This window comes from Curcuma longa, chromosome 19, assembly GCF_044706935.1.
Source record: "Curcuma longa cultivar G26 ecotype Majalengka, Jawa Barat chromosome 19, ITB_CL_G26_1.1, whole genome shotgun sequence".
NCBI classification, from domain to species: Eukaryota; Viridiplantae; Streptophyta; class Magnoliopsida; order Zingiberales; family Zingiberaceae; genus Curcuma; species Curcuma longa.
The window spans coordinates 2,384,210-2,402,896 of NC_133879.1; the positions used below are offsets into that span (position 1 = coordinate 2,384,210).

At 33.9% G+C, this 18,687-nt stretch overlaps 1 protein-coding gene across 1 annotated transcript in view; it reads right to left on the bottom strand.

The window, feature by feature from the left end:
• Window positions 1–2,398: 2,398 nt before the first annotated feature.
• Window positions 2,399–18,687, bottom strand: part of LOC141812531 (uncharacterized) — a 42,962-nt gene continuing 26,673 nt past the window's right edge. Inside the window, exons 10-13 of the mRNA XM_074700521.1 lie at window positions 16,950–17,018; window positions 6,220–6,538; window positions 3,220–3,307; window positions 2,399–3,106 (exon numbers count right to left, since the gene is read on the bottom strand). Of these exons, the coding sequence (XP_074556622.1) occupies window positions 2,645–3,106; window positions 3,220–3,307; window positions 6,220–6,538; window positions 16,950–17,018 (938 nt within the window). The 3' untranslated portion in view covers window positions 2,399–2,644. The remainder of the gene's footprint in view (window positions 3,107–3,219; window positions 3,308–6,219; window positions 6,539–16,949; window positions 17,019–18,687) is intronic.

Consider the following 18,687-nt stretch of genomic DNA (forward strand, 5'->3'; position numbering starts at 1 on the left):
TGATGAACAATGTAGTTGAATATTACTGTAGCAAACAGAAAGTTTTAAACTCAATTGATCAACTTGACTACTCCTGATCAATGGACTAATGATACTATAGGTGCAAATAGAAAATTTAAAAGTTGACTGTTACACTCAACGGATACCAAATTAAGCAATTGATGAATAGTAATTATTGATTGATATACTATAGCAATAAACAGAATGTTCTAAACTTGACTGTGAAGACTCGATTGATAAGCATTAGTCGACTGATGAACAGTAACAATCAACTATTCATGATCAAACTAAAATTGTTATAAGTCATTTTGTAGGTTTAACGGTCGAATTTAATGGAACAATCAATTGATGGTGATGAATAGTAATAGTATGCTTTATAAAAGAAAGATTTCAAAGAGATATTCGGTGCCAATTCTTGTGGGTTTTAGAGACAAGTGATACTGCATTTCCATACCTTAGGAGGATTCCAAAGCAACCGACAATGATCTAAAACAAAGATTTAATTTGTAAATTGTTTCATTTACATTTGATCATATTTGTATTTATATATTTGTTTTTGTGTTGCATTGCTTGTACAACAACAGGGTTGTAAAAAGTTTCTTTGCCTCCATAAGGTATCTAGTAAGGAAAAAGCTAATGATAATTTTGTTAGGATGATAGGTCGTGGAGTAGGAATCGCGGGTTTTGAATCATGTTAAATTGGTTTGTCTCTTGTGCTCATCTTGTTCCGTGCTTATTTGTATTTCTATTGCATTAACCTTTTGTAGACGAACACGGCAATTAAACAAATACAATCAAATTGGATAAAATCAAAAATTACTATTCACCTTGCTCTAGCGATTCTATCGGTCTAAACATCTCATACTACCCTTCTTCAATCTTCATGGATCTTGAACCATCATATAATCATGATCTTAATCGTGCCAAATCATCTTCATATGTATATATTTAATTTTATGTACATTATATATATATATATCAACTACAAATATAAAACTAATTTAAACTTTTTACTTAAATATCAAAATTTATGATAGCACTGGATCACTGGGGAGACATATGTTCTAAGAAATTTGACACCTAATTCTCACATGTAAAATACATAATTATTTTTCATCTTATTCAAGTGTTGAAGGAGTCATCAACAGAATTTGAAAGGCCAAAATTTTCTTTCAAGTGTTGGTCTTTATATTTAAGGCGGGCTGGAGGATTTTGATTGTATATCTAAAGGGATAACAAAACTTTGGTTAAATTAGAATATATATAATTCGTATTTATAAGATATATTCAGTTATCGGCCTGATTTTTGTCCGAAGGTGAATAGGCATGGAGAGGGGGCGATCACCCATTTCAGCCACGGCCACAGTTTCTGCCTTGGATCATTTCACCAGCATCCGTCCACCTGCGGCGGTTATGGGTGAATAAAATCTCAAAGGCGAAAGCTAGCTTCTTGGACTTCTCCTAAAGTGAGGTTCTGTCTTTAATTTTTTTAATACAAGAGAAATAAGAATATAAAAATAAAAGACCAATAAGGAGGGGGGGACGAATAGAGACTGACGACATGATCATCTCCTTCAATGTAACTATATATTTTTTACCTCCCCAATAGGAAATTTTTTATTCCGTCCCTGTCAGCTACCCGATCTGATCCACCGGTTCACGCTCTCGACCGTCAACCGCTTCCATTACTTTGCTTGTGGTATTACCGGCAACTCTATTCTACTGCTGCAGTGCTTGCGCAATAGCGCTGCCAACGACCCAACCGACGCACAAACACTCACTCACGCTCGTCTTTCTTTCACACGGCGTATGAGAATCGGACCTTCTCGTGCGATTGCTATTTTACCCAAAATTATTCTAATTTAATCAAAATTATAACACATGTAAAATATCTAAAATATCTTTTGTTAAAATTATCCAAATTTAATCAAAATTATTTAAACACTATAATAGTTACAATGATATCTGCTACGACATTACGAGTGATTTTGAATAAGGAATTTTAAGCAAATTAGTAAAAAAAAACATTTTAATATCATTGTGTAATAATTTTGACCGAATTCAATAAAAAAAATTTGAACCAAATAGATTTTTTAAAAATTAAGATAAGATAATTTTAAAACTTTATAATACTTATTACTATAATTATTACACTATATGAATAACATATAGTAGCTACTGTAATAATATTAAAATAAAAAATCAGTTAACCAATATTTATTTTTTTAAAGAACAAATTAAGGTATGACTGCTTAACTTGCTGAGCCACAAAGGTCACAAACTGCAGTACATGTAGCCAAAGATAGCTTTGGTAGCGTAGGCCTGTAAAATAATTTAGCAGAGAATGGACCTACAATGGTCTTGTTATGTAAAACTTTACCAAGAGAAGCCAAGGCCATGAAGAATGTCCAGTAGATAATATTAAATGAACTCTTAACATAGGGTTAAAAAATTACAATCTTGAAAAGTTCGAGCCCCAAAACCAGAACAAGGGAAAAGAAAGGAAACACAAAATACACTGCACACAAGAAACTGCAAAACTAATCATACAGCCAAACTGAGCCATGAATTTGTAGAATGAAACCCATATTTATGCTTACAACTCTGCATCATACACGATTCAAAATGTTTCCTTGCAGAAGACTTAGAAAGCCCTCCAATTATCAGACCCTTGTGTTGGGTAACTCCCTCCAGAAGATTTAAAAGGTCCTGTTGAACCAAACGGATCGGCATCGTCAAAAGATTCAAATGCCCCCCTTTTGTGACCAAGGTCTCTATTGCTACTAATTGAATCAAACCGTGCTAGCGTTTCAGGCCGAGAGCTGCTGATGGAGTCAAACCTAGAAAAGTTCTCGAGTGCAGGAAAAGTGCCACTATCACGCGTTGCAAAAGAATCAAATCTGTTAAAACTGTTGAAGTCATCTCGCCCATCATTAAACACTGAAGAAGAGGAGTTGAACATTGGAGAACTTGGAACAGAATCGTCAAAAAAGGAGTTCCTCTTCTCTTTTCCAAAAACACTAATAGCACTTGGAGAGTCTGCTTTTACTGAATCAAAGTCGGACATAAAGAAAGTATTCCTATTACTGCCATCATAATCATTCTCCTGCAGGTAATGACAGCAACATTAATTAATGAATCCACAGACGAAGAGCTTCTTTCATGCCTTCATTTTGCACAAGACTAAAGGAAAACAAAACAGATTACATAGGAATTTACCTTCCACGCTGAAACAGTATCATCAAAGGTCCATGGATCATCATTGTACTTATCTCCGGAAATAATAGACTCAGCATCAACATGATCACTGCAATAATTATTTTGGACAAGCACATCATAATCTAGCGTATATTTCTTTGACAATAGCAGTTGGAACTCCCAGTATATTATTAACATTTTTGTGCTTATTAAGACTTATATCTAATGTAAATAAAAGGAAAGATGCCAAAGGCTCCAAATGCTTATCACAAAGGTATTAAAAGGCAAAAACAACGATTGCTAGTTGATATAGGAAGAAAATATATTCATTATGATTGCATATTGTGAACATGGATTCTAGATCATGGAAAATTTTATATGCAACATGAAAAAAATCACTATAATCAATTTGAACTTCAGGTCAACAATGAAAAAGAGCATTATGAAGTTAATTTAATTCTAATATCATTTTGAATTTATCTTGAAACAATCCCCACTTTATACCCTCTTATTGTTCATCCTCTTCCAAGTAAATTTGGGTACTTTTTCCCCAATGAATCAAAGAAAATTGGTGCTCTTCTTCTCACCACAAATACTTGAGATCCAGCATACTCTTAACCCAACCAATGCTGGTCATCATCATTTGTCTCAATCCTATTAGGTATCAAAATCATTTCATAGTGACTTTCATCACCTCAAAGATCCTCATAGCAACTTGTTTTAACTCCTCAAATAACTCCATAAACATTACATGACCTACTGGAAGACAACACAAGGACAAAGACAACAATAGGAAACATTAGCTGCATGCACTTCCTCTTATCATCCTCTGCTGAAAGCAGTTCTCATCTTCGCTCTCATTTGCTGAAGGCACCTCCCATCCTTCCCCTTCGCCCATACTCCAAAACAGCTTCTGTTCCCTCCTCCATTCAGACAAATCTTAGCTCCCTTCCCATTGCAAAATCGGTGGTAGTTCTACCCTTTTCAACACCAAATAACATTAAAAAAATGAACATTATTCCCTCATTCCATTCCCTGAATTATAATAACAAAATATGCCACATTAAACTGCTAGCACACTAAACTTCTAGCACCAATCCACCCATGTCAAACAAGCCTCTTCCCTCCCCTCCAAGTTCAGGAAACCCTCTCAGATTCTCTCCCTTCTTCTCCAAATTCCATCATACACCACCTCCCTACCATTCTCTCACTCTTTTTTAGTCCCCCTAAGATGTACCCTATGGAACTTAGACTCGAGTGTGAGTATTGGACACAAGTATGAATCCAAAAGTGGGACATGGTTTTTTTCCATAGTGAGAAGGATCCAAAATTCGGAACATATATACTAAGACACAACAATGCTACATATAAAATTACCATTAACTAAATTTATATAATAACTTCTTAATAAATGAGTTAATAATGGTTCATGAATCTATTAATATAATTTTAATTAATACAACTTAAGTTAATAAATTAATCTATTAAAAAAAATCTTAATATAGTATAACTTAAGTTATTATTATATAAGATGTATAACTTATAACACCTAATTTTACCCACCCCCTCTCCCCACAACTCGAGTTCCATCCCTCTCCCTCCTCTCACGTTGTGGTTTGTGAAGCCGACCTTGAGTGACATCACCAAGAATACCAGCCTCCCCACATAACCAGAGTTGCCTATGTGCCCAAATGAGTGGCCGGTTACATCCCCTCCTTCCCTATATATGCAAAGCCTAGGAGATAACCTTCCTTGTCTGCATGTTCTTCCTCTAATTACCCGTTCTTCTTCATTCCACAAATTTATTTTACATACCTCTATTCATGTTGTGTCAAGTTGACATGGGTACAAGAGGAAAGACCAGTTTGAGTAGTGTCTTGTGGACCAAATTTATAGGAGTTGGCCAAATTATAGAGGTTGGCTATATATGATATTTTTTACATCAATGATATTAATCATTTTAATATCAAAAGAATCTCTCTCTCTATTATCCTTTGTTCTCCTTCATCCTCATCTAGAAACTAGGAAGATATTGTGTCTCTTCTCCTAAAGAGTCCTAGAAGATTGATCTTCTCTCCTCTCAACAAATACCTAAGATCTAGCATTCTCCAAGCCCAACTAATGCTAGTTATCATTACTATGTTCCAAATTTGTCTTTAACACACAAGTGAGTCCTAAAACCCAAAATTCATGTAAAGAGAATCTCAAATAAATCAAATCAGAAAAGGGATTTCTGTGTTAGAGGTGCAATCAAGATGAAGGAGAAATGCAGGATCGAAGGTACTTGATGGAAGAGAGTATCGATCGTCTTAGATTTTCTGGGACAAGAAAACCTAGATCTTATTAGAAGAGGATTAAGTGGAAGAGAGGATACAAGAAAGTTTATTTTGGAAATAAATTTGCTTGATGAATATGGTTGATGTAATAGCACAACATATATAATCAACTCCTATAACTTGGTCTAACTCCAAAATTTAATCTGCAAGACTCAATAGAATTATTTAAATTAATAACCCCACTAAAAATAAACCAGATCTAATACCTTGATCAATGGTAACCTGGCTCTTTAAGGAAACTAATTACAATAAAGTTACAAGGACATCTTGATATAAAATTTAAAAAAAAACTGAATAACCTTTGCATGCAAAAAAATTATACATGTCAAGCAGAACATGAAGGTCTATAATGAATGATTTTGCAAAATTTATTCTGAAATGAAGATTGAAGGTACATAGGAAAAACCACTGCTGGCACATAATCCTATTAAAGACAAAAAATGATTAAATATATTGAAAACTCCTTCACCATACAGCATCATCAAGAAAATAAAGAAATTAGAACATGCACAAGAAGACAAGGATCATCAATCATGAAGTTAATATGTATTACAAAAAAAAAATCCAACCATATTGGATAAAGATAAAATTGAAGTTCCTACTATTCACTGTAAAATTTTTATTCTAGCATAAATTGTTACTTCATTAGATTAAGAGGGAAATGAAGAAAAATAAATAAAAGTACCTATGAGTTTCATTATTGTGCAGTGAAACTTCATTGACTCCCAATTGAGTGGAATTGAATGGACTTTCAAAGGTACTTCTTTCAGGACTGCTAGCGGGGCTTTTCATTGATCCTTCCTCACTGTTATCATAGGCAGATCCATTCATGTGTTCATGTGTGCCATTAAGCTTTTCAATCTTGCCATCAACATTGAAAGAAGATGCAATAGGAGAATAATCTTCAGTAGAGGCTTTATCACTCCAAATTGAAGGGGATTTTGGGCCTCCATTAACAACAGTATTGAAAACTCCTGAGCTAAGTTCTTTGGTGACTGTAAATCCTGTAAAAAAGATAATTACCAGCTTAACTTCTTCAGAGAAGTTATCAGACATCAAAGGAAAATCATAAGTTTCCAAGGAAATATACTCTGTTGTGATCATTAGTATAGGTGGCCTCACCAAATATTAGTACTAATGGGAGAACGTGGTAGGATGTGTCGCTTCTAATTTGCTATCATTTTGTGCAGGATTGGCTAATCAATGTGACATGGACTTTATTCTCAAATCCAAAGAACACGATCACATTATACAAAATGATAGCAAAAAATAATTTATCATGGGTTAAAAAGTGAAACGGTCACATATTTACCATAAAAACACCAATGTTATCCCAAGCTAAGATTACAAAGGTTAAGGTCCGCATTGGGCCTTAACAGCGAATGTTAAAAATGTATAAACCCCAATAAGCATAGATCTTAACTGTATTTGAAGGTCAGGCTGTCACCTATAACCCATGAGGGTCCTTTCCCACCCAAATACCTCGATATGCAAAAGGTGGACTAGGAGACCACATAAAAAAAGAGCCATCAAATCAGTGAATGCATGCGTGATAGCCAAGAATTTTCACGTTTCTGTGGGTCAATGCAAGTAAAGAAGCTAATCATAGTTATAGAATAAGGTTGCCAGCTAAATAGAATTGATAGGTGTGAGGATTAGAAGGAAAACAACCAAAAACGTGTTTACAGTATTGCAGAAAAAGCTAGAGAAATAGCTACCCGATTCTGAAACTTAAAATATTTAGTATTTGATGAGCCTTTCAAAGTATTATGTTAAGGATTATAAAAGCTAGGATAAGGTTGCTGAAGCTGAAAGAATTGGAGCAAAAAATTATTAAGAAAACTAGTTATAAGTTCTTATGCCCTTCAAACAGGATTAAATGATCAAATCAAAGAAGAATTATAGGAGAATTAAATGAAATTACAGTATACCCATGGTCGAAAATTTAAAAAGTTTAATGGACTTCTAGGTAGAGTGTATCGGGAACATAAAAATAAAGGCCCATGAAGATTTTGGATTTGGGAAAATAAATGAAGAGAATAGTATGGTTTTAGATTTTGCTGCTTCTTATGTATCTTATGGTCGCTACTACTTATCTTATGATATAAAAAGTGCATTTGATTACTTTTAAGAGTGCTACAGTCAGAATCAAATGGATTTACTTGTTGACTACAAAAGTGGATGGAATTATTGATAAAATTTGTAAGGTAATGCTTAGAGAAAAAGGACAATCTGATGCAAAAAGCTCCCATCAATATGGGGTCCTGGGAAAGGAACGGACCACATTTGCATTTTGCAAGGGGTTGTTTCCGCTACTCAAATCCGTGATCTCAAGGTCATTTGGTAACAACTTTACTGTTGCACTAAAGCTTCCCTTAAAACTCTGAAGATATAAAAAGGAAACTAATATGGTAGATATAAAAAGAAAATCATAAACCATGGGTAATTTTGAATGTATAAAAGATGAAAACAAAAAGAAATTTGGTAAGAATCCCATGGAAAAATATCCTTATAAACTATCTAATGTGCACCCTACACAAAATTTGATTTGAAAGATAAGAAACTCTGAAAATTTATGAATCATAGATTGTTCATAATATTAGATCAAATGAGATTAAAGAAACTTGAAAAGCTTAGAAAACCAATTACTGAGAGTATGGTTTTAAAAAGTTTTTGCATAAGCTGCATATAAGCTTATGAAGTTAATAACTGCATTATGTTTGCTTATGACCATATATAGCATTGTGACCATAAAACCCTATTTGGTTATTTATCCAGTTTAGAAGACTAAATTGACTTAAGACACTTGTTTTGCATGTGATAAACAGTTATGATATCAATTATATGTATGCTATTTTTATATGTGATTTATGCTACATTGTTAATTAATATTGATTGTTGACGTGTTCTATGTTGTCTAAATGACATATTTTCTCTAACTAAAAGTTTGAATAAGATGTTTTAATTAATAAACTTTCTTGTATATATATGCCATTTTAATCAATTCGGTGGTACCAACAATATATGCTCTTGCATACCACATATCCTTTCGACAAGGAACAAATCTAACCATAAAAAGAATGTTGGGTAAGATTTAAAATTTCGAGTCATGCCGAAATTTCGATTTATGACTGAAACAATAGGGTTTCGATACTATTCATACCATGCCAATACAATTTCAATATTTTTTTAAATATAAAATGTATTAATTAAAAATATATTTATTAATATTTGATCGTTATAAATGCTTATTATTGAGTTATATGTTGAATGTTGAGTTTAAATTTTGATATTATCTTATGAAATGTTTAATGCTTATTGAGTAAAAGTTAATTTAAATTAACTGAAATCCACCAACTAAACATGGTAGGATCAAGTAGGTTTAAAATAGATTTAATTTAGATTTGTTTTGATCAATTTAAAATTAAATCAAATTTACAAATAGAATAATTTAATTCATTAGTAGTAGTAGTATATTTTATAAAGTTAAAAATTATATTATATTTATTTTTTTATCTTTCTTAATAATCTATTTCCTACCTCTTTAAAAGTTTTTTCTCTATGTTTATCTTGTGGACAAATAAAGAAGGAAAAAAGATAATCATTTTAAGGTTAAGAGATTCCATTTTTCCTCTATTTACCTTGTGAAGAGATAAGGAGAGATAAAAAAACCATCCTCAAGAGGTCTTTTTGTATGGATGAAGGGAAAAAAATTAATGAATGAAAGAGTAAAAAAATAACAAGGAAACAAAATTAATGGATAAAAGAAGGAAACAAAATTAAGAAGTAAAAATTAATAGGGGAAAGGAATTACCCATTAAAAAATAAAAAATTTAATCTAAATTTTTTTTAAAAAAATAAAAATTAGAAAAAATAAAAAATTGCACTTCTATTTCGACCTAATGAAGGTCGTCACAGATAGCAACAACTCATAGTGGCCTTGCAAGATCTTGGAGGTCACCGTGGCCACAACAACTTACTGTAGCTTGTGGCGGCTGTCGCAACTGGTAGTAGCCTCGCAGTGCCAGTGTCGATCGGAACAGTAAATTCCGTCCATACAAACCAGCATGACACAAAATTTAATTCCTTGATATTGGATATAAATAACTCACTTCTTGGTGTTCGACCCTCACCCCAATGGGGTGTGTCTCATTTGAAAAAGGATCCTAGAATGTCTATGGTTGGGTCGAGAGATGGTCTTTTAGCAATGTAAAATATGTGACAACATGTTGAACAAATTATTTTGTTTTCATGTCTAAAAGATTAACCAGATTTATTTAAAAAGGCAACCAATGAAAAGAAGAATTTGCATATGATATTTACCGACTTTGACAACGATTATGAAATAGTCCCTAGCTAACAATCATAGTGAATTTTAGAGAAGAAAAAATTATCTAATAGTTTTATCAATGTGACAAAAGATAAGTATGAAAAATGTAATTGCTAATATTAGATCTATAGGGACTTTGACAAAGTATTTTCTTATAATCATAGGATGTCCTTATAATCATATATTTATATTAAAGGCAAATCTAACACTCACTACTAGATGCACACACTTATCATATTTTTGAGATATACCTACTTGCATCCAAACAATGTCATATTAATTGATAAAAGTGTATAACTGAATTAAAATCTTGAAATAAAACTATAATTGAACCTTTCAAATACAGTTTCAGTAATGAGAAAAAAATAAATGGATTAGGTAAGATGAATAGAAATGAAATTCTAATAAGAGTTTTAGATATCTTGGACGATATTTACATAAATATCATTGATACATATTATCTGTATATATTAGTTAATATATATTCTCAATTAGGTAGTTATTAATTAGCCTAATTATAGTTTCCTTAATTGGATTCTTTCCTTTGAAAGATTCTTAATTTGTATATAAATAGACCTCTTCTTATGTAAAGAGTAATTAAGAGGAATAAGATTTTCTTTTGGTATTCCAATTAGCATAGTATCAAAGCGGCATTAGGTCTATACGCCCTTTCCTCTTTCCCTTTGCTTTTCCTTTTTTTTTGTTCTTTCTCTCCCGTTTCGGCGCTTCGTTCGCACGTGATTCCTCTCCTCTCCTACACCCGCAGGTGCAACTTCGAAACTCACAGGCGTCGTCTCCGACACCAGCAGGCGCGACTCTGAAGGGCGATGCTGTCTCTGCTGTCTCCGCTCCCCATCGCAGCTCGCGAGCAGCTGCCGCCGACGCAGGTGTCACCTCCCGTCTGCCTCATTGCGAACCTTGTTCTTCTCGATTTCTTCCTCGATCAACAGTAGCTTCTACAACTTTCGGTATCTTCCACAGCCTTCGGTAATCTAAGGCCAGTCTTCTCCCAATTTCTTCCTCGATCAACAGTAACTACAACAGTCTTCGATATCTTGTTCTTCGCTGGCGCAGTGAGTCAGCCTTCTCCTCTCCCTGATTTGGAGTAGTGACCTCAGGATTTGACGCAATTCACCGATCGAGCGCATTTCCTCCTTTTTTTTCCCCGCTCATGCGCTCGATTGTTGCCGCTTGCTGCCGCCATCAATATTTTTGACTTGCTTCGCCTCTACCGATTTTGAAAAAGAGAGAAGGCGCCTACAGTTTTGTTTGGAGAACCTTTGCCCGGATCTTCCTCTGTCGCTTCCTAGGGCTTGCTAGGGCTTCCTGGACTATGATCTGCTGGTCTTCTTTCACTAAAATCTCATGGCTGATAAAAAGTCTTCTATTATGACAGAGGTTGTACCTGTGATATCTAAAATCACCGATTACAAGTTAAATAGTTCAAACTATTTGGATTGGAGTAAAACGGTTCGTCTGTACCTACGAAGTATTGACAAAGATGGGCATTTGACTGATGACCCTCCTTAAGATGATTCAAGACAAACATGGCTGAGAGAGGATGTTCGCTTATTTCTTCAGATTCGAAATTGTATTGATGGTGAGGTAATTGGATTGATTAATCATTGTGAATTTGTTAAAGAATTGATGGATTATCTAGAATTTCTATATTCTGGAAAAGGGAATATCTCCCGAATGTATAAGGTTTGCAAAGCCTTTTACCGTGTGAAAAAGCAAGATCAACCACTAATTAATTATTTTATAACATTCAAAAAGACATATGAGAAGTTTAATATGTTGCTGCCCTTTAGCCCTGATGTGAAGGTTCAACAACGCCAACGAAAGCAGATGGCTATCATGAACTTTCTCGCTGGCTTATCTCCTAACTTTGAATCTACCAAATCATAAATTTTCTCTGGTTCTGAGGTCTCCTCCTTACAAGATGTATTCAGTCGCTCTCCGTACAGAAAATACTACCCCTATTCCACTTAATGGTGCTTTGGTGAGTCGCAATAATAATTATGTGCCTAAAAAATCAACTATTTACATTGGAAACAAAGGAGGAGGCTCACAAGACATTGAAACTCAAATGCCAAATTCTAATGGTATTATATGCAACTATTGTCGTAACTCGGGCCATACAAAATTCGAGTGCAGAAGGTTTCAGTATAAAAATCAACAAAAATACTTGGCTCATATTGCATCCACTAATGATATCCCTGAGAAATCAGTTCTTATCTCTGCAGATGAATTTGCCAAGTTCTCTCAGCATTAGGAATCACTCAAATCTGCATCTTCCTCTGTCACTGCTATTGCTGATTCAGATAACCACAACACATGTCTTGCTTCCTCATCCTCTAAATGGGTCATTGATTCTGGGGTCACGGATCATATGACAGGTAATTCTAGTCTTTTTTCTACTTTTTCACTCCAATCTAACACTTTGATTGTTACTTTAGCTGATAGGTCTCCTTTTTGTGTTCGTGGGTCTGGCACTATCAATCCGACTCCTTTGCTTTCTTTATCCTCTGTCTTACATTTACCTAATTTATCTTTTAATTTTCTCTCTGTTAGTCAATTAACTCGTAATCTTAATTGTTGCATCTCATTTTTTCCCGATCATTGTTTATTTCAGGATCTTTTAACGAAGAAAATTATTAGTAAAGGACATGAGTCTGGAGGCCTCTACATTCTTGACCCATCTGTCCCAAGATCCTTTGTTTGCTCGAGTGTAACTTCTCCTTTCGAGGCTCATTGTAAGTTAGGTCATCCATCTCTTCCTTTGCTTAAGAAGCTTTGCCCATAATATAGTAGGGTGTCTTCATTAAATTGTGAGTCATGTCAGTTTGCAAAGCATCACCGTCTTAGTTCGAGTCCAAGAATAAATAAACGTACTTTTAATTCTTTTGAGTTAGTTCACTCTGATATTTGTGGTCCTTGTCTTATTTTGTCTAATGCCTGATTTTAGGTATTTTGTCACTTTTGTAGATGATTATTCTCGTGTAACCTGGTTATATTTAATGAAAAATCGTTCTGAGTTATTTTCTCTATTTTGTGCATTTTGTGCTGAGATTAAAACTCAATTCAATACGTTCATCCGTACTTTACGAAATGATAATGCTAGGGAATATATGTCTAGTCTATTTCACTCTTACATGAATCAGAATGGTATGCTTTATAAAACCTTTTGTGTTGATACTCCATCCCAAAATGATGTGATGTGGTTGAGTGTAAGAACAGACATCTTCTTGAGACTACAAGGGCCCTTTTATTTCAAATGAATGTTCCTAAATCCTTTTAGACAGATACATTTCTACAGCTTGTTTTCTCATTAATCGCATGTCATCGTCTGTTCTTCATGGTGAGATCCCTTACAAAATTTTGTTTCCTAATAAGTCATTATTTCCTATTACTCCTAGGATATTTGGTAGCATTTGTTTTGTTCGAGATGTTCCACATGTCACTAAGTTAGATCCCAAGTCTTTAAAGTGTATCTTCCTTGGTTATTCTCGTCTTCAAAAAAGTTAAAGGTGTTATTGTCCTAGTATTAATAAATATCTTGTTTTGATTGATGTTACCTTCATGGAAGACACACCTTATTTCCCTTCCTCACTTATTCCGGCTTCTCAAAAGGAAGATGATTTATTGGTATATTCTATCACATCATCCGCACCTGTCTCAGACCCGGCTCTTGAGAAGCCTCCTATTATTCAAGTATACTTCAGGCGTCAACCTCCTGATTCATGTTCTGCACCTACTACTTCGTCATCAAATCCACCTCCGAGTGATGATCTTCCTATTGCGTTACATAAAGGTAAACGTCTGTGCACTTATCCTATTTCTTCTTTTGTTTCCTACAACGGCTTGACATCTTCTTCTTGCTCTTTTATTGCTTCACTTGGTTCCATTTCTATTCCTAAAACTGTCCGTGAGATCATATCTCATCTTGGTTGGAAAGAGGCAATGATAGAGGAAATGAAAGCTTTGGATGATAATGACACTTAGGATTTGGTTGATCTACCTTTAGGTAAACGAGCTATTGGATGCAAATGGGTGTTCACAGTTAAAGTCAATCTAGATGGGTCAGTTGCTAGACTAAAAGCCCGTCTTGTTACTAAGGGCTATGCTCAGACCTATGATGTGGATTATTTTGATACTTTTTCTCCTGTTGCAAAGTTGACGTCTGTTCGATTCTTTATTTCCCTGGCTGCTATTCATCATTGGCCTTTACATCAACTTGATATCAAGAATGTTTTCCTTCATGGTGATATTCAGAAGGAGGTGTATATGAAGCAACCTCCTGATTTTATTGCTCAGGGGGAGATAGGGGCAAATTTGTCGTCTTCGAAAATCTTTGTATGATTTGAAACAGAGCCCTCGTGCTTGGTTTGGAAAGTTTAGTCAAGTTGTTGAGAAATTTGGTATGATGAAAAGCAAGTATGATCATTCAGTGTTCTACAAGCAGTCAGGAGCTGGTATCATTCTGTTAGTTGTGTACGTGGATGATATTATTATCACTGGAAGTGATACTATGGGAATTTCAACTCTGAAATCTTTCATTCTTACTCAGTTTCATACAAAAGACTTAAGGGTGCTAAAGTATTTCTTAGGCAATGAAGTTATAAGGAGCAAAAAAGGTATATTTCTATCTCAGAGAAAATATGTTCTCGACCTATTGAATGAGACGGGAAAGTTAGAGGCAAAGCCTTGTAGTACTCCAATAACTCAAAACATGCATCTCACAAAAGATGGAGAACTATTTGAAAATCCTGAGAGATATCGAAGGTTAGTTAGGAAGTTGAATTATCTTACTGTAACTCATCCAGATATTGCATATTTAATTAGTGTTGTTAGTCAGTTTATGTCATCTCCAACAGTTAATCATTGGGCAACGTTAGAGCAAATTTTGTGTTATTTGAAGGGAGCACCCGAACGGGGTATCGTATATAAAAATCATGAGCACACTCATATTGAAGGTTTTTCAGATGCAGATTGGGCAGGTTCTAAAATGGATAGAAGGTCTACTTCAGGTTATTGTATCTTTGTTAAAGGAAATTTAGTCTCATAGAAGAATAAAAAGCAGAATATTGTGTCACGATCCAGCGCAGAGTCAGAATATAGAGCTATGGCACAGTCTGTATGTGAGATAATGTGGATATATCAACTATTGACTGAAATAGGACTTAAAATTTCAATACCAGCAAAATTGTGATGTGATAATCAAGCCGCTATTCACATTGCATCAAATCCCGTCTTTCATGAGCGAACTAAGCACATTGAAATAGATTGTCATTTCGTTCGTGAAAAAATTCAACAAGGCTTGATCACTATAGGATATGTGAAGACTGGAGAGCAACTAGGGGACATCTTCACAAAAGCATTAAATGGGGTTCGGGTTGATTATCTTTGTAATAAATTGAGCTTGATTAATATTTATGCTCCAACTTGAGGGGGAGTATTATCTGTATATATTAATTAATATATATTCTCAATTAGGTAGTTGTCAATTAGCCTAATTATAATTTCCTTAATTGGATTCTTTCCTTTGAAAGATTCTTAATTTGTATATAAATAGACCTCTTCTTATGTAAAGAGTAATTAAGAGGAATAAGTTTTCTTTTGGTATTCCAATTAACAATACAATAATAGAAAATAGATAGTTGAAATTGGAACTTTAGAATTTTGTGTGATCATTGTGTGCCTCTTAGGCTAAAAGAAAAATTTTATAAGGATAGGTTACAGCTTGCCAAACTTTATAGTTGAGAGTTTGGGAGTTGATAGAAAGCACCACATGCCCCCTAAACAAAATATAGTAACAAGGTTGAAACTGCTAAAGATGGATGTGTGGAGTTACTTTAAAAATATAGGAGTAATTAGTATGTAAAGGTGATGGATAGAAGCAATCGATTGAAGTCTTGAAACAATTAGAATCAAAGGTGTAAAGCATATAAAAAAGACCTAAGAAAACTAAACTATATGTAATATACATGACTTGATTTGACTATTACTAATGACGATGGAGAAATAAGATCCATGCATTGATCTGTAATAGTGGGGACAATAAGGGTCAGATGATGAAGACAAATATGGACTTGGAAATCTACATATGAGTGGTTTAAATCCAAGCCAAAAGGGTCCATGACACATTTGCCAAAAAATATTTCAATATTCAATGCTAATTGCCTATAATTCTCTTTCCATCAGTCCATGACACATTTGTCAAAAAATATTTCAATATTCGATGCTAATTGCCCATAATTCTCTTTCCATCATGGTTTGAGTTGATAGGTAACCGATGGTAGGCTAAGGAAGAGATGTACTCTTCCTCATCCTTGCATCCATTCATGATCTGTTGGGTTCCCTTTTTTCCTTGAAGAAATACAGCTGTTTCTAATTCCTGAATACCTTCCAACTTTTCTTCGAAAATTAACAGACCATACAGCTATAAGGTTTGTGTTTCAAATTCCTGCCTATCTATCATCATTTATAAACACCTAACATCTTTCGTATTAATCTCCTTGTTTATATTAATAGCAAAGTAACAATAAACTTGTAACTCTGCATGTATTATATGCATTCAGTTGGTGAATAGTGAATCTTAAAGCCATAAGTTCATAATCATTTAATGAAGCAATTGTATATTATGTGAATCATTAGATTAGACAAAAAGAACAAATTATGTGAATCAAATGTAAATAGAAATAGGATGAGAGCACACTCAATCATGCTTTTGCTTCAACTAACATACCAACATCAAATAACTAGAACCTAAAGTTTATGAATACACTACACAAAGATCAAGCTGAAATAGATAAATTGAATATTTATGAATAAAAAAAAAAGATATACGCTAAGAACCTATCAGTGGCAAAATGGTTGATTGTATACATATGTAATCCAAATATGGTGAAGAAATAACAAGATCTAATATGTAACCACAATGTCTGATTTTGGTATTATATATGACAGTATTGACAATCTCCACATCCATGTAACCTTTGTTGGGCTTCATAACATAGACATAAAAGTCAATTCTGAAAACCATAAACTAATAGGTGTTAGTCCTTGTAGGCAAACGGAAATACCTTCATCTTCAAATTTATCCCAGTCTTCATCCCAATGATCTGCTTCCTCCACTGGTACAGATTCCCATCCTTATAAAAAACAAAGAGACTCAGCAATTATAAAGATAATTGATAAGATATCAGGAACAAAAACACAACTAAAATTCTGTAAAGATATAAGACTCTAGAATAAAATAAAGTGAAAAAAATGACCACTTTTTGTTTGATTCCCTGAGAAATTAAAAAGAAAATAGTTGTGAGAGTATAAAAAGGAATCATTTCTATTTAAAGAAAAATTTTAAGAGAAATTGTGGTAAAAGATTAATGAGATTAAATTGGTGGAACATGATATGATAAGCTTGATTATTTGTTATTCGTTCTATTCTTTTAAGAGATATTTTACATCATGCACTTCTTTCTTATACTTTGTATTTTTATGCTCACTTTTGGAAGTTTCGAACTCCAAGTTATTGGTTGGATTTTTATGTATAGTAGTGGTAAAGTTTATTTAGAGGTATGCATTTAGTTAGTTTAGCTAGTTTTGTGCAAGGTTTAAAATATCAAGCCATGCCGAGATTTCGGTCTCAGACCATAACGATATAGTTTCAGTACCCTATCGTGCCGATATAGTTTCGAGATTTTTAAAATATAAAATATATTAATTAAAAATAAAAAATTTAATCGAAAGATTTAAAAATAAAATATTTTTTTAAATAATAGGATAATTTTATGAGGCTTTAAGTAAGTCTATTTAAAGTATCCTGACTATAGTTTAGAGTTGATTAAAATTATTAACCTAAATTATTATTTAAACCTAAGTTTAAAAAATTATTTCCGCATTTCTGCATGACCGGGGCATGCACAGCCCGCGCGACCCCTCCGGAGGCGTCGTCGGATCCGGGCGACGCCTTCAGTGGAGTCGCCTGACCCAAGCGATACCTCCGCACAGCATCTTGACCGGAACGGTATCGGTCCGCTGGCGAAACGAGAAATTTCGTCGGTATCAAACGAAACGGCTCAAGATTTAAATCCTTGATTTTATGTATATTTTTCTTTAATATTATTGTAGTTCACACATGGCGAATGAAGCAAGTATCTCAGCAAGCCTAGCTCGTGTAAGGTGTGACACTTTTTCCATTTATTACACATTAAACTTTAAAGTATCATGCATGTGGGAGTTTTAATCTCCAACTACGATGGTACAATCTTGATATCATATCATATCAACACTTTGCACACTGTAAAACGTGCCAAGATAAACTAAAATGAGTTTTAATATTGTAATTCTCTTCCACTTAGCTTATTTACCACCAAATATAAGACTATAATAATTATAAAGACAGTTGATTAAAATATTAGAGTAAAAAATTATAAAAATAGAACAAGCATTCATATTAATGATTATATCTTCATATTATTAAAATGATTGTAGCTCTTTGGTGATTATAACAGACTAACAAGATCTACTCCATAATTTTCCAAAACCTAACTTAAAAATTGCTTCTAAAGACGTTCCATTGGTGATTTGCCTCATATGTTCATAATTGCATATTAGATAGTCATTTGGAGTGAGTTAGGACTTCAATTGGCACAATTGGAACTTGAGTAAACATGCCTCCATTATATGGGGCATCCCCTTTCTTTTAACTTTGAGTCACTCACTCCTAGTTGTTGTTGGTGGTGATGCTTTCCCTTTTCCCTCTCTCCTCTCTTTTTATAGCGATCCATCTGTCATGGCCAACACATGAAATGAAATGGA